General features: G+C 38.8%; 1 protein-coding gene across 5 annotated transcripts in view; it reads right to left on the reverse strand.

The window, feature by feature from the left end:
- The window catches only part of myripb (myosin VIIA and Rab interacting protein b), a 226,130-nt gene that overhangs the window by 110,527 nt on the left and 87,957 nt on the right, over positions 1–27,646 (reverse strand). For 3 of the 5 annotated variants that reach the window (XM_049463492.1, XM_022668832.2, XM_049463490.1), the window contains exon 3: positions 727–948. In XM_049463492.1, coding sequence (XP_049319449.1) covers positions 727–948 — 222 coding nt within the window. Of the gene's footprint in view, positions 1–726; positions 1,488–27,646 lie in introns of those variants that run through there. The other 2 variants (XM_049463496.1, XM_049463488.1) reach the window with 2 other exon arrangements.

Here is a 27,646-nt window from a genome sequence, read left to right on the forward strand (position 1 = left end):
ATATGCTTTGGGAGAGAGTGTGTGTCTGTGTGAATATGCTTTAGATTAGATTAGAGGCACATCTGCTTGTGTAAGTCAGGAGGGTTCTCCGGAGTGTATCCGTGCTCCCGGGTGCACAGATGTTACTTTGCCTTCTCTAGATGCAGTCGGATGTGTGTGTGTGGATGTATGTGTGTGTGTGTGTGCGTGTGTGTGTGTGTGTGAGAGTGCTTTAACCTGCTCTGTTGAGGAGATATGGCAATGCTGTCTCTGAATGTTTGTGTGGGCTTATACACTCTGTCACCTGCTGTTTACGCATGAATGCGCTGCACTTTCAGCCGGTTTGACACCCAGAGAGTGTGTGTGTGTGTGTGCGCGTGTGTGTATGTGCTTTTGTGAGTGTAGGAACTGTCACTTACTGTTATAGCACGCACTGTAGTCCCTTGACCCTTGACATGCACATAAAAAAACAGCATGTGGTGTGTGTCTGTGTGTTTGGACGCACCCTGTCTCTCCGTCTCCCTTTCTCTCTCTTTATCTCTCACTACAGATGTGTGCCAAGAGTGTGTGTGTGTGTGTGTGTGAGACCCGCATGCTCAGTCACGTGCAGTCACTACTATTCCCTATTGAAATAAACATCAGCAACCCATGATCGCAGGTGCATACAGTCTGCACGAGTAACGAGTGTGCATGAATGTGAGAGTGTGTGTGAATGGTGAATGTATGAATGTGTGTGCACCCACTGACCTGGTCTTCTGGCAGGCGGTGCAGACGTAGCCCTTTTCCTGCTGGTTGTAGCTGCAGCAGGCTTTGCAGACGTTGTAGGTGCAGTCGAGGCAGGCGCGGCGCGGGTTGAGCAGGAAGCTGAACGGCTGGCAGCAGCGGATACAGCACTGCTCATTAAACCTGTGCTGCTTCACCAGCAGCATACACCGACTGCCCTCCTCCTCCAACTCCTGCTTCAGATCACTACAGACACGGAGAGAGAGAGAGAGAGAGAGAGAGAGAGGGGACGATTGAGAAAGACCAGAGGGGAGTGGGAAGGGATTAAAATGAGGAGAGAGAGCAAGAGAGAGCGAGAGAGAGAGAGAGATGTGGGGAGGGTGAGGGAACAAGTGTAGTGTATAGAGGGGAGGAGAACGAAAGAGAGAGAGAGAGAGAAAGAGAGAGAGAGAGAGAGAGAGAGAGGGAAAACAGTGGGGAGTGGGTACGACGAAAGGGATTGGGGATGAAAAAGATGCAGCAAGGCACACAGAGAGAAATAGAGGCAAAAGAAATAAAGGATCGAGGGAGGAAAGAGTGAGAATGTGAAAAGAGACAAAAAGTAAGAAGTTGAAAGAGATGACACAAAAAAGAGTTATCGTTTTTGAGTTACCAAAAACAGAGAGAAAGAAAGAGGGAAACAGTAGGGAACGAGAGCGAGCAAGAAATACAGTGGGTACAATGAAAAAGAGAGAGAATGAGAGAATAAAAGAGGAAAAAGAGGATTTGTGGGGGAAAAAAGGAAAAAAAGGCAGTGGAAAGTAGGGTAGAGAAAGAAAGAAAGAAAGAAAGAAAGAAAGAAAGAGGGAGAGAGAGGGAGTAAGAGAAAGAGAAAAAGATGAAGCATAGAAAGAAAGAATGAGAACAAGAGAGAGAGAAAAAGAGCGGAAGGAATTAGAGAGAGAGAGAGACAGAGAGAGAGAGAGACCATTAAATGTCAAAATGTCCACATTAAGCCTCCAAAGACAATACAGAAAGAAAGAGAGAGAGAGAGAGAGAGAGAGGGAGAGGTTGAAGGCGTACAATCATGCAGAAAGACTGAAGATGCTGTAAGGAATGAAAAATTAAGAGGGGATAATTCACAGGGAGGGGTCTCCAGCACACAGACCAGAAAACACACTCTTCTCTCTCTCTTTCCCTCCCTCTCTCTTCACATGCAAAAGTGCACACACATGTTCACGGTCACAGTCAGATGTATGCACCCTTTTATTCTCTCTCTCTCTCTTTCTCTCACACACACACACACACACACACACCTCCATTGCACATCAGTACACATTTGAGTGAGACCACCCTGCTAGCCTGTACTCAAACACATCACTCAAACACAGAGCCGCTGCTGCACTTCAATGCAGCGTACACACCCAAAAGACACACTTACGCTTCCACATCCACACACAGATACACAAGCACTCCCCCTGTCTACACACCCACGTCTCCACACACACACACACACAGCTTTATGCTCCAGACTCCCGTGTTCCAGCGATTTTAGGTAATTATTATTGCATGCTCTAATTGATCCCTAATTAAATGAGGCAGGCTTAGGAAATGCACATAGGAGAGCTGGGTAACATAAGGCTCTGAGGCTTTATAAAACACACACACACACGCAAGCACACACCCAGGAGCACACACAAATAGATAAAACTTTACGGTTTTCATGGTCAATTCCCACTGAGGATTTAAACCACACTCAATCAGAGATCAATCAAATAACAGTTTTCCAGAGTTAAAGCAACTCCATTTAACTGCATTCCCGTATAGCTCTATTCCCCAATCAGCACTGACTGACATCCACAGACTCGCACTTTTAACCCAACCAAGCTGACTTAATGAAGCATTATGTAGCATGTATCTATTCTTAGAAACTTAGCTTTACAATCATTGTGAAGCTCCATAGATTTACAAAACATATCTAATCAAATAGTGTCTTTATTGCTGCTACTGTTCTGGCTCAGAACACTGCAAGCTGCACTATGTTACCCTGTGTAAAATCCTGTAATATTACACTACAGTATTGGTCCACATGTATCATTCACTTCCAGTGTTAGTTCTATACGTGTATATATATATATCTCAGCTTGTCCAGAATTGCATTGTAACACTACAAACGTGAGTTTTAACGCTCAAGGTTAAAACAAAAAGATTATTTATTACAAGGCAGGTAAACAGAAACTGTAGTCAAATAACAGGCATGGGTCAAAACCAGAGAGACAATAAATCAGAACATCAGAGCCGAATCACAAACCGAAAACGAAACCATGAGCCAGAAGCAGAGTTCAACAAACCAGGAAATCAGAAATACAAACAAGCAGAAAAAAAAAATTAGTCAAAAAAGGAAACAAGTGTCATGCACTGAAAATACAGACAGAAATAGAATGCTCAGTATATCAATGGTTAACAGGGAAAATACTTCGCAAAAAAAGAAAAAAATATATATATAACAAACACCTAAACGCAATCTAAAACTTCGGTGACGTAGAACGTGCGAGTGAGCCGCGATTGGATGAGTCCAAACACGTGGTGTTGTCAGGTGCATGCTAGGGATTGTGGTTCTGGACAGGGGTTTGTCCATAGACAGGGACAGTCTGTAGCAGGCGTGACATGCATGTGTAAAGCTTGTCCTACAGTGGTGCCTCAAACAATGAATTACACTTCCTAACTGAATGGGGAACCCAGAAGCATGAAATCAAATAGTGCTGCTTTAAATCAATATTATATAAAGTGTTCTCCTTAAAATAAATGCTTTAAAAACCTGTTGATAGTAAATTAGCTCTAACAGTCTGAGGAATCCTGGATCTTGACAATTTCCACCAGAAGCCAGAGTCACCACAATTGGCCTTTTTCTGTAAGATTAGTATTGATGTAATTTATTCCCTCACATCATGTGGTCAGCACGGATTTATGTTAGCTGCTGTATCGAAGCTGTGGACCCAATGCTTTCTTCAAAACGTGCTGAATGCTTCCTTAGACTTGAGCTGTTACTTTTTTTTCACTCTAATATATTAATCACTTACGTACATCATTGTACAGTACTTCATCATATCAATTTTCAGTACAAGCAGGAACATCATCATTTTGTGCAGTACAATTAAGCAATAATACACTCGAGGTTCATGCTATAATTAAGCAATAGAACACGAGAGGGAGTGTGTTATCGCGAAATAACATGATTATCACAGCCGTGATGCTATTCGTGATAACACACGAGCTCGAGTGTTCTATTGCTTTTATACAACTTGCTTTTTTTACTAAATAAATCAAGAAAATAAATCAAAGAACTTTAAGAAATTCAGTTTGAATATGCTTTAATATGGACTCAGCCTTCCGCCAAAAAGTAGTTCCACCACAACTTAACTACATACAGTGTATGGTTCAGGCAGACTAACACCACGAAAGTTAGCTTGAAATCAAGATTGGGAATAGTGAAGATGGTAACGTTAGGAGCGTGAAATAACACTAATACTCTCCTCTCCTGCTCCATGGAGTCGTCTTCAGGTGAACACTGCAAATTTTAGCATTTCTGCTTATTTTCCTGGTTGGTGTTGGTTTTAGCTAGCTGGCTGGACTGTGGTTAGGTTAGCGTAGCTTGCTTTAGCTCAGCATTAACTTAGCTTAGCCTAGCCTGGCTGGTTAGCGTTCTGGCTGTAAGACGGCAGTAACCGAGCGTTTTTTTGTTCCCTTTTTTCCACGAAAGACGAGCCAACGCTGCAGGCGAGCGTGCAGCGGCTGAGCGCTAGTCTGTGCTAAGCTAACGCTGCTGCGGGTGTCCTGTGTATATACGGCGTTACTCGGCAACGCGTCGGCGGTGAGATACAAGTTTAGTGTGAGAAGGCCGTGATTTTATCACGAAATATCATCACGGCTAGATCACTTCTCAACCAATCAGATTGTGAGGTCGGAACTAACTGTTGTATAACGTGTAATATTGATGTACTGAGCCGAGTACTGTAGATCAGCACAGCAGTGCCAATATTACGTTTTAGCATGAACCTCGAGTGTATTATAACTGTGATTATACCACACTTCCATTATCACTGTTTAAAAGATTGTATTGTATAAAGATGTATTAAAAGATTTTGAGTTAAAGAGGACAAGAAAATGCAGTTTAGTTATAAAAACTCCGCAAGTTAAAAAAGTTCCATTGCTGCTCATTGCCTGCGCCGCCTATTGGAGACATGGCATGTCTGCTTTGTGCCTATGGGATCCAGTGGCTCCCAGTGGTGTATAATGACATCGCATTTGGTTTGTATTTGGTTTGCAAGCGCTGCATTGTTGTTGCATTGTGGCAGAGTAATGCATGGAGAGCTTCGGTTACAGTGCATTACCGGCTGATAATGACCCTCATAAAAGACCTCTCAGCCAATCACATTGCAGGGTCAGAACTTACTGTGGTATAATTTCTCATTGTCTCTCTTGCCAATGACTACCAACAATATGAACTTCACTTAAGTGCAGAGCATGGATTTATCAGTTTGTCTGATCTGACCTTTACAAAATGAGTAGCAAAAGTAACAGAGTAGATACAGAACCAACAGAGAAAGCACTGATCTACTGAGCATTAGTCTAAAACATAGCCTTAAGTCCACATGGCTGAGTAGCTTTCCGACTTGCTTATTTCAGTGTGGGTTTCACCCTGTCTACAGCCGCATGAAAACCATAGCTGAGTGCCTTGTCCTGAGGCCAGATAACTACACACACCCATATTGCTGTAATATTAAGAAATGCTTAAGACTCTGCAAGGAGAAACATTATTTATGAGTAAAGACATTTCACTGAGCATCAAATTATGCATTTAATTCATTTTTTTTCCACTGAGTAATGGTCCCAAAACATTGTATTTAATGATAATAAAAAGCTGAAAGCTCACTTTCTGGTTGTCTGGTTGTTTCTCACATCAATCTAAGCTGAGAATCTTTTTTTGGCTAACCCCACATCGACCCGGAGGGGAGTAAAAGGGATTTCTACATGAGGAGAGAAAAAGGCAAAGCAAGGTAGAAAACAATACAAAAAGAATACAAATGTCTTAAGGATGCTGAGAGTGGAGTTAACGCTATGGTAACTGTTCAGAAAGTCCAAAAAGCTTTTTCCACTACAGGAGTATAAACACTCCCAGTATTGAGCTATGGAGCAGTGGAACTCTGTTGTCAGGAATTATTGTGCTCCATCCATGTTATGGATTAAGATGGAGAAGAGGTGGAATAATTACATTACATTACATTACATTATATTACATTACATTACATTTGGCAGACGCTTTTGTCCAAAGCGACTTACAATAGTGAAGTACAAAGTAAAATAAGTTTAAAGGAAAAACATCTTTGGATAGGGATAAAAGGAGGACAAAGGGGAATAATAGGATAGAGGAGTGAAGGAGGGGAAGAAGGAAATGAGGTTAGAAGTAGTTAGTGTGTTAGAGGTGTTAAGAGAGTAAATACTCTTTGAAGAGCTCTGTCTTCAGGAGTCTCTTAAAGATAGCGAGAGATTCTCCTGATCTGGTAGTGGAAGGTAGTTTGTTCCACCATTGGGGAACTCTGTATGAGAACAGTCTGGATTGCTTTGTGTGAATGTTTGTTTGGTAAAGTGAGGCGACGTTCATTGGAGGAGCGCAGCGGCCGGGAGGTAGCGTAAGTCTTCAGGAGCGAGTGCAGGTAGGAAGGAGCTGTTCTGTCATCACCTTGTAGGCGATTGTAAGAGCTTTGAATTTTATACGAGCATCAACTGGTAGCCAATGGAGCTCAATGAGCAGTGGGGTGACATGTGCCCGTTTTGGTTGGTTGAAGACCAGACGTGCTGCTGCGTTCTGGATCATCTGGAGTGGTTTTACTACACAGGCCGGGAGGCCAGTTAGCAGGGCATTGCAGTAGTCGAGGCGTGAGATGACGACCGCTTGCACCAGGAGTTGGGTGGCCTGTTGCGTCAAGAAGGGTCTAATTTTTCGGATGTTATAGAGCGCAAAGCGGCAGGACCGAGCAACTGAGGCCACATGGTGCGTGAAGGAGAGTTGGTCATCAACTATGAACCTTTTTTGGAATTTAACTTTTTTTCTTTTTGAAGAACCTTTAACAAACAGTGTCACTTTTTCAAGATCGTTTTGCTGATGGTTTAGCATTTGACAAAGACCCTAAACTAAAGCTGGGTGATATTGAAAAAAAAAAGCACAATTCACAATATATATTTCAATATACAGCTCTGGAAAAAAATAAGAGACCACTTAAAAATGATGAGTTTGATTTTACTAAATTGAAAACCTCTGGAATATAATCAAGAGGAAGATGGATGCTCACAAACCATCAAACCAAACTTGAATTGAATTTTTGCTTGAATTTTTGCACCAGGAGTGGCATAAAGTTATCATGAAGCAGTGTGTAAGACTGGTGGTGGAGAACATGCCAAGATGCATGAAAACTGTGATTAAAAAGAAGGGTTATTGCACCAAATATTGATTTCTGAACTCTTAAAACGTTATGAATATGACCTTGTTTTCTTACCATTATTTGAGGTCTAAAGGCTCTGCATCTTTTTTTTTTGTTATTTTAGCCATTTCTCATTTTCTGCAAATAAATGCTCTAAATTACAATATTTTTTTCATTTGGGATTTGGGAGAAAGTTTGTCTATAGAAAAAAAACAACAATGCTCATTTTACTCAAACATATACCTATAAATAGCAAAATCAAAGAAACTGATTCAGAAACTGAAGTGGTCTCTTTATTATTTCCAGAGCTGTATATATTGACATTTTTATGCATCATAATGCACCACAGCAATAGCTGTCCAAAGCTTAAGACTTGTGTGTGTGATTACTGTTTGTCTTACATAATCTGTGAATGTGTGTACATATATTATTAATATGTATTGTTAAATTAATTATTAAGATGCCATAGATATGTATAAGTATGTGGCAGTTTTGTGCAACTCCACAGGTTTTGAATAATTTGAAGGTGCTCTGAAAAAGTTTGGGAAGTAATCGAAGAGTTGTGAGGTGCTATCTTGTGATCAAGATTGAACACTAAACACTTGTGAGCTCTTGGCCAGGTCACGTGAAAAATCAGTTAGAGCAAGACCTGATAGTGGCTAGCATCTTGCTAGAATTGTCTATAGAAAAGATAAAAAAAATACTGACAGAATCTCCTCCAAGTTCAATAAAGAAAGTCCCACACACATATCCTATAGGTCACTTAGTGATTTTTTGCTTTAAAAGGACATAAAAAATACTAGTTCCTGTTGCATGACTTTTGGTCTGCTTTTAACCAGGATTCTTCCTAATAAGTTTTAGCATACTTTATAAAGGTGTAATATATAAAATGTTAAGTGCAGTGGTTTAAGATTCTTTGTATTCTTTATTCAGTGTTTTCTCTGCATTACTGACATAAGCTTTTCATATATGTTTTTAAATATGGCTTTATAAATATGTTATTCATCATGCATTATAAAATGTCTATGTAGGCAGCCTTTAAAAAAGTGTTACCGGAATATTTAAATGACAAAAAATTAGTATGTAAAATATAAGTATACACAAAATAACAAATGCTCAGAATGAAATCTAATTACACATTTCTGAGTGGTACAGTAGAATACACTTAGCACACCTGATGAATAATTTGTTATTTGCCGTATAAATGATTAAGGTTCCAGTGCTCGGGCTTTTTTTCAGAACAAATCATTTGTTCCAGCATCTAAACCAGAGGCAAAACCCTCGCTGCTTGAGAGGAGTTCGCCGCTCCATCTGTCTGCGCTCTGTATTGGAATCCAGTGCAGTTTACCAATAAATTTGCATTCACAATTAGAGGGAGTTTAGAGTTTATTGACCGCTGGGCCTCAGTGTGTTCTACCACATGAACATCACACCCATATACTGCTGTACACGGCAGAATACACACCTGGTGTGTGTTTTTAATCATTAGGATTAAAGACACTGCTGCTCTGAAGTAGTGGAACATTTATGGTATGTGAATGTGTGTGTGTGTGTGTGTGTGTGTGTGTGTGTCTGTGAGTGTGTGTGTGAGAGTACACTAAATCAGTTTTACAATATGCATGTACCTTTATGATCAGGGCAGCCCTGGAGATGCGCATCACTTCCCCTCACATTAATTCACTTCATCTTTAACAGGCTGTAATAGGAACAATTAAAGCTTGTTAATGATAATCAGACAGTCAGCCACACACACACACACAGACACAGACACACGTTTTTTACACAAAGTTTGGATAAAGGGTGTATTTTAGGACATTTTCACACCAGCACTATTTGTAATCGCATTCAGGTGCAGATCAATACAACCAGATCAAGATCTATCAAATATACTCCTTTTATTTGAGCTAAACTGCCCACAGGCTTAAGCTTAATCTGATATAGATATAGCCAGATAACGATAATTGTACCACAGTTAGTTCCAACCCTGCAATGTGATTGGCTGAAAGGCGTTTTATGAGTGACATTATCAGCCGGTAATGCACTGTAACCGAAGCTCTCTATGTATAACTCCGTCACATACAGGTAACCTATCAACGATGCAGCGCTTGCAAACCAAATACAAACCAAATGCGATGTCATTGTACACCACTGGATCCCATAGGCACAGTAAGTAAAAATGCCATGTCTTCAAAAGCCGGTGCAGGCAAAGACATGGTCCCACAAATAAATAATACGCATTCAGCCACCAATATCAGATTAAGAGTTGTTATTACTAAAATAAAAGTGTATACATTTCCAGTTATTGCAGGGTATTTAAAGCTAAATGTTAGGGCGGCAGAAAATAGGGGACCATTGTAATTCCACAGGTCTTGCAGCTGGGGGGCGACGAAGTAAACAAAAATTGAATTCTTAAAAAAAAACACATTTTATTTCAAAGTCAAACGAGCGCTGGACTTTAATCTACACAGGTTTCTCTCCTGAAAACCATTTATTTGGGTGAGAAAAGCTCTTATGTTTATTTACAGCTTAGATTTCCACAATTGTGTCTGAAATGGCTGAAAATAGAGGCCATTATGCTAACCTAGCAACAATGCAGTGCTTACAGCGCAGCTACAAACAGAGCAACAATGGAACTATTTTACCACTCGTTTATGTGTTTATAACCAAACAGATCGTATTTTCTCGTCCAACTCAAAATCTTTTAATAAACAGTGATAATGGAACGGTGGTATAATCACAATTACACACTCGAGGTTCGTGCTATAATGTGTAATATTGGTATGACAGATTGTCACATTAGTACTGTAGTGTAAACACAAAAGCATCTTGATAAGTACCCAACAGTAAAGCATTGCCCATTTAATACCAGTCACTGCTGAAACATACTAAACAAAAACCACGTCATCTTCACGTCCTCTTCGTGAGCTAGCTGAGCATGTCACAATAACAAGCTAATGGATAAATGGGATACCTGTGGAAACAAGCAATTTGTCTGCTTAATCTGAGTGGAGAACTAAGTGTAAAGAAAACTGTATGACTGTTATTATTAACTGCCCCCTTCTTGGCAGTGATACGCATAAGATCACCAGGTGTGTCAATAGAAAGCTCTTCATGATACAGTAGACTATAATATCCGATCAATAAGTACATAAAACAAAGATATTTGGCAGTAAAGGTCATAACATTACACGGACTCTTAAGACAGTGATTGCCGCATCACCACTACTACCACACACACATACACTTCCTTTTTCTCTCTCTGGACTTACTGTCAGGCCAACCACTTCCTGTCTGCCTGCCATGGAACTACACTTCCCAGGATTCCCCTGTGCTCTCTCTCCCCCAGAATTTCCCAGTCAGGCGCCACTGCGTCTCATGAACTCTCCATCCTACTAATTAATCTAACTGTTCTCACCTGTTTTACCCTGTATAAATACCCCTCATTTCCGGTTCTGTGTGCCCAGTATTGAATCTAGTTTCCTAGCTCTTCTGTCTCGAATTCTTCTCTCTCTTTCGTATATGACCTCTGACTGTTTGTTTACTGACTACTGATTTAGCTTAGCCTTTTTGTTTAAGATTGTGTTCTGGTTTAGACCCTTGCCTGTTTTTGGACCTTGCTCTCTGCCTTGCCCATGGTTAGTGTTGTTTATCTTCTGTGTATGACCTTCAGCGTCAAACACTCTGTTATGCTGTTTGTTTATGCTACCTTATTGCTGTTAGCTACACCTGTGCTGGGTGTTCCTTGTAATTACGTTACTATCTTTAATAAATTCTCTCCCATGTCTGGCATTCGTGGCATTTGGTCTATTTCATTTTTAATGCAGAGCTTGATGAATGAACAAGTATGTCACCATTACACATACTAATATAAAAAAATAAACCAAAGTGAATGAATGAATCTTACATTTAATATAGCCTCCCACTACACCAAACATATTAGCATGCCAGCTCACTTCAAAGGCTCAACTGCAAATGAACCTTCATATTAGAAACGTGAATCATACGAAAGATTTGATTCATCTAAATACCCAGAGAATCTGCCAATGGTCAGGTCGCACAAACTGCACAGGCTTATTTGCATAATGCAATGATTAATAATGAGTAACAGCTATAGTCACTAAAAATATGCACACTCGATTTCTCTCATATTTGGAAAAGTGTCCAGAATTATTCAGACACAATCACTAATTAGTGAACCCAGCTAATCATACTGTATATGCACCACCGCTGATCTAGGCATTCAGGTGCACTTCTATATAATATCACATAAGTTTTAGTAACCTCCCCAGAAATGCACATTATTTCCAATAGAATGAGTCATTATGAAACAGCTGTCCAAGAGCCAAAAGGTCACTGTGTCCAAGGTCAAGTGTTGGTTAGAGGGGTATAAAGCAGCTCAGAGCTATGGAGCAGTGGAACTGTGTACTCTGAAGTGATGAAACTCTATACAATAAGCTTCTCTAGGAGTTGGGATGGCATTTATAATCTAGAATTCATATCTAAAATTTTAAATATGCATAAGAAGACCATGCCTCATTAACGTTATATTGGAGGAATGCTATAAAATCTTCACAGCAATGTTCTGGATGGCCCTGGATGGTCCTTTTTTATGAAAAAAAAAAAAAAAATAATAATAATAATAATAATAATATATATATATATATATATATATATATATATATATATATATATATATATATATATATATATATATATATATATATATATATATATATATATTATCTAATGGTTCATTCCAGATGCCACCAAGGCCAGAAATGTGAAAGCTGTCTCTGGACATGGTTAACATAATGTTTCTGTTTTGCACAGTGAAGATTTAGGAAGTTGGTGGAGCAATGGAGACTTTAGGATGGAAAACTCAGAGCTCAGTAGCTCATTCACTTATAGTTAAAACAAAGAAACGAAGGAGTGAAGTTTCTGACTGAGCACGCTCTCTCTCTCTCTCTCTTTCTCTCTCTCTGACTAAACATAACCTGGAATCGGATTCATCCGCTCTGAAAGGAGACCTAATCACACCCACCCAGCTTAAAATAATTCTTCCACATGCTCGATGCAATTACCCATTCTCACCAGAGAGGATCCTTAATCCTTTATGCTTTAAGAAACAGTGTCTTTTAACATTTTGATAATTTTCCTATGCATTTGTTAACAAACTGGAGATTCTCTTCCCATATTTGCTCCCCAAAGATTCATAGATTTTCATGCAAACAACACAAGTTATAATTCAGGCAACCACACACAGACACAGACACACACATACACACACACACATCCCCCCTTAGTGTAGCAACATCCCCATGTTGCATTTTTAATTCACAGTAAAGGGAAACCAAATTCTTCCTCACTAATCTCCTCCGATTACTGCTCCGAGTAGCTCTAAGCACAGCACAATGGAATCACTCTGACCATTTAACCCCTTCTGCACCTTAACTTTTATTAAACCCCAAGGGCTAATTAAGGATTAATTAGTAACTACAAGCAAAACAATGCAAGCTGACGGAGTTGTTCCTTCGTTCCCACAGCTTCTAGCTCTCAGTGCAATCAGACAACTGTTTAATGATTCAGGCCTGTATTTTGCTTAATGATAAACAAGCCTCCACTGTTTTAAGCCACATTAGCTCCAGTAAACAAACTAAAAAATAGGGATGCACCAAAATCTGCTTTTTTTTGTCCAAAATGAAAGCAAGCAATATAAACTTCTGGTCATAGGTTGAATATCAAACTGTAACAATCTGTAACAAAACCATGACGATATTTATTGAACACTGTATTTAACATGCAATAGTGCTATGTTAATCATGAATTTACTTCAGCAATTATGTTCTAATCACACTACTGAGGTCTAACTACCACATCAGTTCAGTTGTATTCATATACTCACCTCAGTCATCCCAATCATGAATTTAGACATAAATGTACCTCAGCAGTACTACGCAAGTCACATGTTTGTAAGATTCATAAAAAATGTATACATTTAACCCTTGTGTGGTGTTCGGGTCTGTGGGACCCGTTTTCATTTTTCATCAAATGATACAAAAAATATATTTTTTCTAACTCAAACTCATTGGCTAATTTTTTGTGAAAAACATATATCAAAACACATTTTCGATAAACACACACTGTACACCCCCCCACACACACACATTTATATTACATACAGTATGTTTGGCCAAGATCTAATAAACATTGCTTCATTTGTAAATTTGAAACTAAACAAATTTTCTACTCATATCTTGAGTTTAATTCATTTTCTTTTACATTTTATTAAAAAAACTAATAAAAAAAGAGTAGCACTTTTTGAAAGCAATGTAACATAAGAAAGGTAAAGGGCAAATATTAACCATGTAAGCTGTTTATATTGCTTGCAATTTAGGTGAAGCAAGCATGTGTAAAGCATTTTAATGCAAAATTGCTTAATTTTGCTGAATTAAATACAAGTAACAAAGTAAACGAGTAACAAAAATATGAACACCACACAAGGGTTAACATATTGGTAAACAAACAAATGCTTAGGCTCAGATGAACTGAACTGAGTAAAGAGGTGCCAAGTATGATAAGTGATAATGCATGCTTTATCTTATTTAATTTATGTAGGCAAATTTTTTAAATCAGCTTAAACCTTGCATTTGCTGGATATAATAATTAACAATACAGGGAGCTCTGCTGCTACAAAAAAAATGTATTAGACTAATCAACAATTTTAATAAAATTTGATATCGTTTGTTATAAATTATTATTGTTTTATTCTATAAACTACGGACACCATTTCTCCAAAATTCCAAATAAAAATATTGTCATTCAGAACATTTATTTGCAGAAAATGAGAAATGGCTGAAATAACAAAAAAGATTCAGAGCTTTCAAACCTCAAATAATGTAAAAAAAAAAAATCAGAGTTCAGAAATCAATATTTGGTGGAATAACCCTGTTTATTAATTACAGTTTGCATGCATCGTGGCATGTTCTCCTCCACCAGTCTTGCTTTTGGATAACTCCTGGTACTGCTTTTGGTAACTCCTTTTTTGCCACTCCTGGTGCAAAAATTCAAACAGTTCAGCTTGGTTTGATGACGTGTGATCATCCATCGACCTCTTGATTATATTCCAGAGGTTTTCAATTTGGAAAAAATAAAGAATATATTTATATGTAAATATCATATAATACTAAACCACCCCTTCAAAACAGAAGCAGGAGTCTGGTCTATAGCTCTACAGCAGCATTCCAGTTTTATCAGCACTGATGAGCTGATGAGATTTCATGCTGGTACACCACACAGCACGAGATACTGAGCGACTGATGTGCACAAATAACACACTACACACTACACACACACACACACACATATGCACACACACAGCCATCAATCTTCGTCATATAAAGGCACGAAAACACCCAGGGTCATATATAATGTGGCCTAGAGTAGAAAAATTTACAGCCACAAAGCATGCTCCTGCCAAGCGCTCACACACACATACACACCCATACACATTAATATCGACCCATGACGCTTGATCCCCACCCACCTCTGATTTCATTAAGCATAAGAGCTAAAGGCAGCTTATGTTCTATACAAAAACACAAACACACACACACACACACACACACACATACATGCACAGGCATGCACCCTGACCAAGACAGTGTCCTTTTACTGGCACACCACTGTATGTCAAAGGTAAGTTAGGACACTGTCCAGGCAGGAACACGGTGTTACCATGGCAACGGACGTGCATAATAAATTCATATTGTGAGGGGGTATTTAGAATATCACAGCATGATTATTTCATATAGAGGGGAAAAAATTCACCTATTCCCACATGTAGACTTGCCGTTGAAGTCATGAATAAAATATTAAATATTTAACTACACTTTATTCTTTCTCTGTGTGTGTGTGTGTGTGTTCACATTGTCTACACTACGCCTGTGCACTGCCAAGTAGTTGTTATATGATCCCACAATGCAGGGTTTACGATTCAATATATTACAATATATTGCGATGCTATACGCAAGACAATGTACTGTCATAGTATGAAAAACATACCAAAATATGAATAAAATCTGTGTAAAAGAAAAGTTAACTGTTTATCCAATAAAAGCAGTGAAATGTGACAGAGAACAACATTGTAAATACTTGTAAAAACGTTTTTTTTTTTTTTTAAATCTGTTGGTCAACATTTACAGCTCTGGAAGAAAATTAAGAGACCACTTTATTTTCTGATTAAGTTTCTCTAATTTTGCTATTTATAGGTATATGTTTGAGTAAAATGAACATTGTTGTTTTATTCTATAAACTACAGACAATATTTCTCCCAAATTACAAATACAAATATTGTCATTTAGAGAGTTTATTTGCAGAAAATGAGAAATGGCTGAATTAACAAAAAAGATGCAGAGCTTTCAGACCTCAAATAATGCAAAGAAATCAAGGTCATATTTATAAATTTTTAAGAGTTCAGAAATCAATATTTGGGGGAATAACCCTGGTTTTTAATCACAGTTTTCATGCATCTTGGCATGTTCTTCTCCACCAGTCTTACACACTGCTTTTGGATAACTTTATGCCACTTCTAGTGCAATGGTTAAGTCAATTTCAAGTCCAAACTATTGTTAGATCAACTCAAGGCCAAGTGCACATTAGATTGTTACAAGGCAAATTGGATCTAGACCAATGGATCTAGACCAAGTTAAGCTCAACCACATATTTGAGCAAGTCTAGTCAAACCAAGTTCAAACTTAAGCAAGACCCAGTCAAGACCATGTCTAAACTTAAAGCAAGACCAAGTCAAGACCATGTCTAAACTTAAAGCAAGACCAAGTCAATACCATGTCTAAACTTAAAGCAAGATCAAGTCAAGACCATGTCTAAACTTAAAGCAAGACCAAGTCAAGACCATGTCTAAACTTAAAGCAAGACCAAGTCAATACCATGTCTAAACCCAAAGCAAGACCAAGTCAAGACCATGTCTAAACTTAAAGCAAGACCAAGTCAAGGCCATGTCTAAACTTAAAGCAAGACCAAGTCAAGACCATGTCTAAACTTAAAGCAAGACCAAGTCAAGACCATGTCTAAACTTAAAGCAAGACCAAGTCAAGACCATGTCTAAACTTAAAGCAAGACAAAGTCAAGACCATGTCTAAACTTAAAGCAAGACCAAGTCAAGGCCATGTCTAAACTTAAAGCAAGACCAAGTCAAGACCATGTCTAAACTTGAAGCAAGACCAAGTCAAGACCATGTCTAAACTTAAAGCAAGACCAAGTCAAGACCATGTCTAAACTTAAAGCAAGACCAAGTCAAGACCATGTCTAAACTTAAAGCAAGACCAAGTCAAGACCATGTCTAAACTTAAAGCAAGACCAAGTCAAGACCATGTCTAAACTTAAAGCAAGACCAAACCAATTCCAATTTCAAGCTTGAGTGAGGTTGGGTCAAGACCAGGTCAGGTCTAAGTCCTGTAATGAAACCATTTAAAGCCAAGGGCAAACCTGTGTGACCATGTCAACTAGAAAATGAAACAAATTCGAGTCATAACATGTCAGGGTGCAATATTGAGCGAGACTGAGTCAATAGGAAGTTCAAGGTAGAGCAGGACCAATTCAAGCCCAAGAGTTAAAGAGGTCAATGGGGAGTCTACAACAGAGCCAGAACAATTAAATTAAATTAGTAAATTAGGTGTTAAGACAGGGGTGTCCAAACTTTTTTTGTTGGGGGCCAGAAGGAGAAATATATTTGAAGTCACGGGCCACACTCTGTAATAAAACAAATAATGAAATATACCACTCTAAATAATACATTTTCCTGATTACTTTCATTTACACACCATTTTACTTGACTTACTATCTTTATCTTTAACAGTGTTGTGTAAAATAAGATTTTTCAAATTGATGTTTAATTTCAAGATGTCTCTTAATATTAAACTCCTTAATTACGGCAACTTTAAGACTCTTTTTCAGCGCTAGAAATGTGCACTCTTTCCACTTTTATACTCGTTGGCCGTTTTTCTGCGCTAGAAATGTGCACCCTCTCCGCTTTTAGACTCTTTGCCCCGTTTTTCTGCGCTAGAAATGCGCACTCTCTCCGCTTTTATACTCTTTGGCCGTTTTTCTGCGCTAGAAATGCGCACCCTCTCCGCTTTTAGACTCTTTTGCCCCGTTTTTCTGCGCTAGAAACGTGCACTCTCTCCGCTTTTATACTCTTTGGCCCGTTTTTCTGAGCTTCAACTTCACTCTCGTCGCTTTTAGACTCTTTGTCCGTTTCTGACACCTAGCGTTCAAACTTTGAATCTCACATTATAAAAACCTGCTTAACAGCGGGCCAACTTTCATTCTATTTCTAAAATACCTCGCGGGCCGCTCCAAAAAAAAGGAAATGGGCCGCAAATGGCCCGCGGGCCGTAGTTTGGACACCCCTGTGTTAAAGGGTTAACATAGCAGCTATTTTCTTTGTGCAGTTTGGGTTGCTGCAGCTCTCGTACACTTTTCTAATGCCATAATCACAAGATAAGTCATAGTCCGGCCAACTGATTCAACAGTGCATGCTAGTGTTAAGCATCACTGTAAATACACCATTTTCAGGGAGCCTTTTCTGCTGAAATAATATTTTCTGCCTTAGAAAACAAAATGGTTATTATGGTATTTTCAATAGTGAAATGCTGCAAGAAAAACCCATCATCCACTCAGCCAACTTCAAACGGCAAAGTGGCGAATCAATAACGGCCATCTGTATTAGCGTGTCTGCTGATCCTTTACTGGCAGACAGTATTGCGCAATAGCACAATACTTTGGTGGCTTTGTAAGAGCTCAGAAATCCAACTGTTGTTTTCCGCACACTCCGAAATCAAGCTGTAGTTTGTGCCAGAAGAGTTATTTTTTCCACCAGCAGGGGTTCACAGCCATATTCTAAAGGATAGAAAAGAAGTAGGGGTTACAGTGTGAAGTCTTTTTTAACAGCATTCATTCAAGCATAATTTCTAGTTCCAGACGAGCTGTGCCAATGCCCCATGAAAGCTGGCAGCACTAAGTAATTGGGAAACCTGTACAAGATAAAGCAGAGATAGTCTCTCAGAGAGCCAGTCTCTGCATGATGAAGTTTAAAAAGTCTTGGAGAGTCACCTTTGAGTAGAGCGGTGAACCAAAGCTTCGCAGCAGAAGCTTTGAATATTAAAAAGGGACTCTAGAGGAAAGAATGACAGATGATGGAAAGGCTCAGACATCATCCTGACCTTAGACTCCACCGAGAATCCACTGCACACAAGGAAGGTTAAAGTCTATCAGGAAAAAGGAAGGTAGAACAAGTCCCATACAGAGATGTGAGACACTCACTGGGAAAATGTGGTAGATCTGTATCTGTGTATAAGTGTTTTATGGTATTTTGTTCATTAATATTTGTTTAGAATTTGGTATGTAAAAATTTAGAAGTTTCTATGAAGCAAAAATACACTTCACTGATAAAACTTTAGAGACCTCTTAATTATTGAATTCATTGTGTAAAAATAAGGACTTGGTCATACTGTGTACAAAGAAAGCAGTTTGAAAAATTGATTAGATTAAAAAACAATGTTCTCATCACACTTAAGGTCTATCTGGATGGGATTAATTTTTTCAGGGGGACATCTGTGGAATATTTCACACTTGATAAAACACTTGCATCACGACTGCAATTGAAAAAAACAGGAGGACCAGTGAGTTTTTTGGCTTTCTCGGTCACATGACATCAAGTTCAGTAGCTCCTCCATTTCCACTCACTGTTTACGTGGATCTCCATGGAAACGCATGACCAGATTGTAATTACAGTGTATGGCAGTGGACAAATAGCTAATTTATTAAACGCAAGGTGATGAAACTCAGAGATGGGAGTCCGGACGAGAATAAAATTACCTTGCGACCACGGAGTTCAGTGAAAACAGTAGATAATTTAGCCTGTAATTTTCTCAGAGGACCTCGGAGAAAAACACATACATGGTCGTTCCACACGGGAATAAAACCACAGAGGACCCCAGGACCCCCTGAGAAACTAATCTCGTCCGGATAGGGCTTTAGTCAATATTGTGCTATAGCTGGCTTAGTAGCAAAATGTAAATTGATTATAAAGCATTATCTCAGGGATGCCTTGGGGATTCCCACATCTATATAAGTTGTGAGATGTTGTGACTTGGGCTAAACATGTCAATGTCCTCATTACAAGGTGTGTGAATCATCTAACATCAAAACGAGGCCAAACTGGGGTTGCCAGATTGTTGGGACAGTCCATTTATAAGATGAACATGCATTTAACATTCCTCAAGCCACAGTGTTATGTCTGTACATAAGAGCGCAGTGGGTGGTAATGATCATGACCAGCAGCATCTGACTAGAACTGTTCATGTAAACAGACAGGCGACTTGGAAAGATCTCAGATCCACATTTAATGCTTGAGCCCCCACTTGCATATCCCATAGGTCAGTGCAGTCTTCTTTAGCTACTATGGAACGTGGCAAAAGTCAAGAGACATTTCGGAATACCAGAAGCTCAACAGATCTATAAGTTGGCTTGTATAAATATGGTGGAATATGAATATGAATATAACCTAATACAAAATCAATATAGAAAAAAAGAGCATAAACATTTGACCATCTGCCTAATATGCTTCTGTCCCTTAGCTTGTCGCCAAAACAGTTCTGACCAGCTGCATGGAGTCCACAAGACCACTGAAAATGCCCTGTGGTATCTGGCACCATGATGTTAGCTGCAGATCTCTTTAAATCTGCCAGCTGTGAGGTGAAGCCTTTGTGAAGCAGACTTCTTGTTCCAGCACGCTCTACAGATGCTAGATCTGATTCAGATCTAGGGAATTTGAAAAACAGAGAAACACTATCAGCCATTATCCAGCAGAAAGAAGAGACAGCCGTCAAGAAATGTCTCTGCCATGAAGGAATAAAACTGGTCCAAACAAATATCGAAATTGGCATCCACACAAATGCTTTGAGCATTACAAGGTCCATTTTCAACATTCATGTGCTTTCAACGGTGGGCCTGGGTATTCGCAACTACGCAACCTAATTTACAGACAGGTGTGACGTCTACTGTCACACACGTGACAGTATCCTGTCGTAATCATCATTATATTTCTTATGCGACAGCCTTAGTGGCCTTTACACATCAATGGATTTTTAGCACTAAACATTCTTGGACCACTGTCAGCTGGTACACAATGTTGTAGTCAAGAATGCTCGTGCTGAGTTGAGGCTAAGATCAGGACAAAGACTTTAGCAGTCAAGCCCGAGTCAAGACTTTAGTCAAACTAAGGCAATGTGACTTTTGAGTACAAATTATATCAATGATTCTGTGTCCCTGATTTTCTAAAACTTAAATAGAAATCACCACATAAATATACATACAAACAACATACATTAAATTCACTTTTAGTTAGGGCATCAGTCTGCCATAAATAAAAAAACTGAAATGATGGGTTAGATAGTAGTGTGAGCAGTGTGGACTGTACTACTGTGTATTCTCCTTTAAAACACGTATTCTATGATCTGGAGATTGCCGGTTCGAATCCTGTTTATGTAGTTTGCCTTCACTTATCGGAGCACTGAGAGAGCACAATTGTCCTTGCTCTCTCTGGGTGGGTAGATGGCGCCCTATCTTCACATCACTCCAAAGGGTGATGCAGATCAGCGCAAGGCGTCTGTGAGCTGATGTATCGGAACCGAGTCGCTGCGCATTCCTCCAAGTGTGCTGTCTAAATTTCTGAGAAGAATATTGAAAAAAAAATAAATAAATAAAATTATGTAAAAAAAAAAATCAGGTATGGAGTCCTTTGTCTGCCTCTGTCTTGTTTTTATCCTGTAAATCTTGTAAATCAAGCTTGGGACTGTCAAAGGTAATATGTAAATAATAATAAAAAAAAATATTATTACTGTCCCACATAATTATCGCACATAAAACATAGCTACTACAAGAACCAACTGTTCCCTTATAATCTAATATATACTCCAGATCTTGACAGGCCCCAGTGTTGGGAACAATCAATATTAGTTATTTATTAATCAATGTGTATTAGTGTAAGATAATGGTGGGGGGGATGGTGGTGGGGGTCCAGTTCTACATGTAGAGAAAAAGTCCCAGGTGGACAGGGGTATTATTTACCAGACATTTATTTTATTTATTTTAGATATGTTCATACAGTATAAATTACATTATGTATTACAAACCACATCTGATTCCTAGGTGTGAAGTACCTGTCGTCTACATGAGGTATTTCAAATGGCTGGAGTTCCCTTGAGGGACAGCTTTAAAAGGTCACCTCTGTCAGCAGCCTTGATGTGCCGTGTATATATCTATGTATCTATGGACCATAGTGTCAAGCATGCAAGTACACTTGCAGCCTTGCTTTTGCACAGCATAGACCTAAATCCTTCCCTCGGTTGTTTGGTGTCTGTGTCTTGAACGAGGTCACTTGTAGGACAGCCAGGCCTCTGTTGTTTGTTACATTTAGTGACATTGATGTCTAAGAAATATAATATTAGACATTATTCAATATAGCATTTATGAGATTTAGAATGCATGTTGGATTAGGTTAGTGCATGATTTTTATGTAATGCTCAATCTAATCTAAAATAAGAAACTCAATAAAGAAACTAGCTCTAGTGAATTATCTGATAGCCACTGAGGAACAAAGACAAAGATTCATCTTTAAACTGGCAGTCCATATTATTTTACATTACATTTGGCAGACGCTTTTGTCCAAAGCGACTTACAATAGTCAAGTACAATGTAAAATAAGTTTAAAGGTAAAACATCTTTGGATAGGGATAAAAGGAGGTCAAAGGGGAATAATAGGATAGAGGAGTGAAGGAGGGGAAGAAGGAAATGAGGTTAGAAGTAGTTAGTGTGTTAGAGGTGTTAAGAAGGTGTTAAGGTGTTATTTTGTTTCTAACCTGAAAGCAGAAGCATTTCTGAGTGGAGAATGGATAAAATATTGTGGTTAAAGGAGAACTCTGGTGTGAAATGGACTTTTGGTGTAGTAAAACATGATAAAAAGTACTTACCTTTGATGAATAGCACACCTCCATTCTCCCACAGCATTCCGAGATCCAGAAATGTTAAACAGTTTGTGTAAACGTCCTTCAGACTAGGGGTGTGCCCTATCGTATCGTACGCGATAATATCGCCAACATTTTTGAATATCGTGAACGATAATATACCCTGAAATATGGTGCCATAACACTCACCCCTAATTATCACATCAGGGTTCTACTTTTTTGCTGTTTTAAGCAAAAGAAAAATTCACACTGTTCTCATTTCCGATTAAAAATCTACTAGAGACAGATTATATCTGTCCAGTATCATTTATTTTACTTTAATCCTGGATATATGGAGATATTTGGAGTTCTGTTACAAATCTGCTAAAATTCTTGGTAACACTTTACTTGGCTGGTCCATTTTATGGCCTTGTTGATGCTCAACTGACATTCATAACACTGAATTGAATGTCCATTAAATTGAACTTAACCCTATGTTGAATGTAAATGATTCAAAATAGAACCTAACCGTATACATAACCCTAACCTTAACCCTTAATCAACCATAAAATCAAACCCTACACCTAACCCTTACCCTAACCTTAACCTAAACTTAAAATCTAACACTAAACCCAATCCTAACATATTAAGATAAGCGTTTGGATTAAAGTTGAATGTAGGATTATATTCAATAGAGAATCATTTACTTTCACCTTTTAGTTCATTTGCATTTAAAAGACATGTAGTTGAATGTTAGTTGAATGTCAGTTGAGCATCAAAGAGGCCATCAAATGGACCATCCAAGATAAGTGTTACCAAATTCTTTTTTTCTTTTTTTAATATCTAAATTTTTTTGTCATATTGCCAAAAGTATCGTTATCACGATAATACCATGAAATATCGTTATGTTATTTAAGGGCCATATCGCCCACCCCTACTTCAGACTGAGCGACACAGAGCATAATTTACCCCGTTAAATCGCTTTTTTCACCGTTATCCAGGCTCTTGTCAGGGCTCGTCTGATTCTAGCAAGAAGGTTTACCTTTATCTATGTTTGCTAGATGTTTGGCTTTCTGGTTTTGACCCTGCTCAATTTTACTATGTATTTTGGTGTTGCAAAGTGCTTAAAAAACAAAAGGGTAAATGTTATAGAACTGCAAAGTCAAAGTACGTTAGTGTCAATACATACAAATTCTTCCATCATGAAAACACAAACAACTTAAAAAGAGGGCAACTGTGGTTGATTTTTTTCCCAGCAGACTGAGAGCTGTTATTGTAATAGAAGATAATTATTTTAATTAGTACTCAGAAGTGGCGTCATTTAATGTGCGCAGTGTTCTGAGTTGTCAGTGCGTTTAAAATGCACAGTACCCTTCAGTTAGGGATGCTTCTGTAAAAGTGCCCTAAAGACCGGCTAGTGCGTGTGTGTGTGTGTGTGTGTGTGTGTGGATATCGGTACCACCTCTTTCTCCAGAACTCCCACAGTGTGGTTTCTCTGTTCTTAAACATGTACAAATATACTCCAGCTAGAGATCCCAGCGGTGGAGGTCCAAGCATCATTTTAGAGCAATTTTCACAATTTTATCCTATTTGCTGTTAGAACTGCCAAATCCTGTTCTTCCGGGATGCACTGAAGCATGCTAAAATATGCATGAGAAAATTTCAATATTAATCTGCATGTATGTTTTATGAGACTAAAAGCAGTATCCAGAGTCTGTAAAAAGGCTACACTGTTAGAGATGAGACCCTTATTGTGAGTTTGAACGAATGTGAATGAACAGGGATTTATTTATGGGAATTGCAAAAAAAAAAAAGCATTGGGGGCCGTCTGTGCTTGCATGTTGCATAAATACTCTTATAGGTAAACCATGGTTGTGCATAAAGTGCATTAAAGGGCTGTCTTAAAATGGCTATTCAGTTTAACTTTGTGCATGTGATTAATACATTGGTACCATCACAACCAATAAACTATGTATAGAAACTATGCTTTGTAAAACAGTGCTGTGCAAAAGTTTTAGCACCCCCCTTGCCAAAGATTCTGTTACTATGAATAATAAAGCGAGTAAAGGATGAAATGACTCTTTAAGGCTTTAAGTAAGACCCAATCTTTTCATTACACAAAATTTGAACTGTTCTGGGTTCAGTTTCCCAAAAGCATCTTAGCATTAAGAACATCTCAACATGGAGAAACAGTGCTAAGTGCGAAGCTCATGCAACCATTTATGAATCATCTTAGTGCTATGAAATTTTTGATAAACCTAGCCCTGTTACACTGCTGTTATGTACCCATTTCAAAGTTTACAACTTTGGAATTAATATTTTCTGCTGGGCTTAGTTAGTGTAAAGGACATATACATGGAAAATTAGACCGTTTCTGACGCAACAGGCCACCCAACTCCTGGTGCAAGCGGTCGTCATCTCACGCCTCGACTACTGCAAAGCTCTGCTAACTGGCCTCCCGGCCTGCGTAGTAAAACCACTCCAAATGATCCAGAATGCAGCAGCACGTCTGGTCTTCAACCAACCAAAACGGGCACATGTCACCCCACTGCTCACTGAGCTCCATTGGCTACCAGTTGCTGCTCGTATCAAATTCAAAACTCTTACAATCGCCTACAAGGTGATGACAGAACAGCTCCTTCCTACCTGCACTCACTCCTGAAGGCTTACGCTACCTCCCGGCCGCTGCGCTCCTCCAATGAACGTCGCCTCGCTTTACCAAACGAAGCAATCCGGACTGTTCTCATACAGAGTTCCCCAATGGTGGAACAAACTACCTTCCACTACCAGATCAGGAGAATCTCTCGCTATCTTTAATAAACTCCTGAAGACAGAGCTCTTCAAAGAGCACTTACTCTCCTAACATCTCTAACACACTAACTACTTCTAACCTCATTTCCTTCTTCCCCTCCTTCACTTCTCTATCCCTTTATTTCCCTTCGACCTCCTTTAAGCCCTAAAAAAACGGATTATCTTAATTCCTATTACTTTTGTACTTCATTATTGTAAGTTGCTTTGGACAAAAGCGTCTGCCAAATGAAATGTAATGTAATGTAATGGAAAAAAAGCAAAAGTTTGGGCACCCCAAGATACAGTATGTGAACCCTTTGGGATTACTTGGATTTCTGCATAAATTGGTCATTAAATGTGTTGTGATCTTCATCTAAGTCACAACAATAGACAAACACAGTCTGCTTAAACTAATAAAACACAAAAAAATTATATGTTTACATGGTTTTATTGAACACAACATGTTAACATTCACAGTGCAGGGTGGAAAAAGTATGTGAACCCCGAGGCTAATGACTTTTCTAAGAGCTAATTGAAGCCAGGATTGAAGTCATGAGATTGGATGTGTTGGTTAAAGCCGCCTTGCACTATAAAAACACACACACCAGTTTTGAGGTTGCTATTCTTAAAAAGCTTTGCTTGATGTGAATCATGCCTCGCACAAAAGAGATCTTAGAAGAGAATTGTTCAAGAATTGTTGACTGGAAAGGGTCAACAATCAAAGGGTTACAAAAGTATCTCTAAAAGCCTTGATGTTCATGTGTCCACGGTAAGACAGACAGTCTACAAATGGAGAAAGTTCAGCACTGTTGCTACTCTCTTTAGGCATGGTTGTCCTGTAAAGATGACTGCAAGAGCACAGCACAGCAAACAATACCCTGCCCAGAGGATAACGCCCACAAGACCCTGCCCTCAGGATGTTGCTCACAAGACACTGCTGGTGGACTATTCCCAGTGCAGCAGTTACACGGAGGAGTTTAAAAACTCCAGCCGCACTGTTGTGTCTGATCAACTCATGCCAGCACAACACACATTTTGAAAGCACTACATAAACAAATTATCAGTTCTCCTGACCACTTGCTTATTTACAAACAATTTACGCTTGAGGTCTATAAATTATTCACAAACATCATTAGTAAAGCCCATGGGATGCACATTTCAAAACTTCAGAAATACCTATTAAACACTCCTAAAACCCTGTTGCAACAATTAGTTGCCATGGGCTTATCTAAGGAGCTGTCTAGCACTGCACCATTCCCAAAACCAACTATGCTGAATATCAGCTGTGAGAGCTATAGCAACTAATAATTACTTTCCAAGTGGCAATTATCAGGCTCCAAACATGCCAGCTCATTAGAGAGCACGATAACCACAAATAGTCTGTATTTTTTTAGCGGCAGTATTTTTTATAATAGTTGTGAGGGTCACAGAAGAAGATAACCTCTTGTCTTATTGCTACTGGTAAACAAGCAAGACCTGATTTGATTTTTTAAGTACTTGTTGGCCTCAATACACAGTTAAATAATGCAGTCCCAGAATGCACCATATGGTGTATTTTAGTGCCTCACTAAATACAATTGTATTTTTCATCACTGCATTTGTCATTGTAAAATTTTTACACATGTAAAACATGCAATGAATGCAATGAAAACCCAGACTCCTGTTAAGACTGGAAGGCATTGCATTCAGACATATGAGAATTAGTGAGGTCATGAACTAATGTCAGAAAATCAGGTTAATATTTAAGCTTCTAGATGTTAAAACATAAAAGTAATTCTCTGACAAGAGGTTCGAGCAACCATGGACCCTCAACAAAGCCTCAAATAAACATAGTTGTCACGAATGCCAGACACGAGTGAGACACATGCGGATTAGAATCAGAGAATTTATTAAAGATGGTAACTGTATAACAGGGAACACCAAGCACCAAGGTGTAGTTAACAACAGCAAGGCAGCAAAAACAAACAACATACCAGAGTGTTTGAAGCCGAAGGTCGTACACAGAGAATAAACAACACAAACCATGAGCAAGACAGAGAGCAAGGTCCAAAAACAGGCAAGGGTCTAAACCAGAACGCAATCTCAAACAGAAGGGCTAAGCTAAAGCAGTAGTCTGTAAACAAACAGTCAGAGGTCATATATGAAAGGCAGAGAAGATAGAGAGAACGCGAGGTAAAAGAGCTAAGAAACTAGATTCACTACTGGGCAACTAGAACAGGAAATGAGGAGTTTTTATACAGGGAAGAACAGGTGAAAACAATTAGACTAATTCTTATGATGGAGAGTTGGTGAGACGCAGTGGCACGTGACTGGGAGAGAGAACAGGGAATTAGAGTCCATGGCAGGCAGACAGGAAGTGGCTGGCCTGACAATAGTCTTGTTCTGAAAGCCAAGAAAATCCCCTGTGAAGAGCTTTACTCTCCATACAAATATAACTTTAAATAAAAAGATAAACTTTTCTATAGCAGTGCAGTAGATGATGCAGATGAACAGATGATACATAATTACCAAAGAAAAAGAGCAAGATGCAAATTACATTGCTGTAAATATATAGGTCACGTAAAGCTCCGTGACAATGTAACGGAGTAAATGTTAATGTAAACATGTAGAGTAAGTGGAGTTTTATAACTTAAATTTGGGAGTTTGATCCACGCCCTTACTCCTCCCACTCTC

The sequence above is a fragment of the Astyanax mexicanus genome, chromosome 1 (genome assembly GCF_023375975.1).
Source record: "Astyanax mexicanus isolate ESR-SI-001 chromosome 1, AstMex3_surface, whole genome shotgun sequence".
Classification (NCBI taxonomy): Eukaryota; Metazoa; Chordata; class Actinopteri; order Characiformes; family Acestrorhamphidae; genus Astyanax; species Astyanax mexicanus.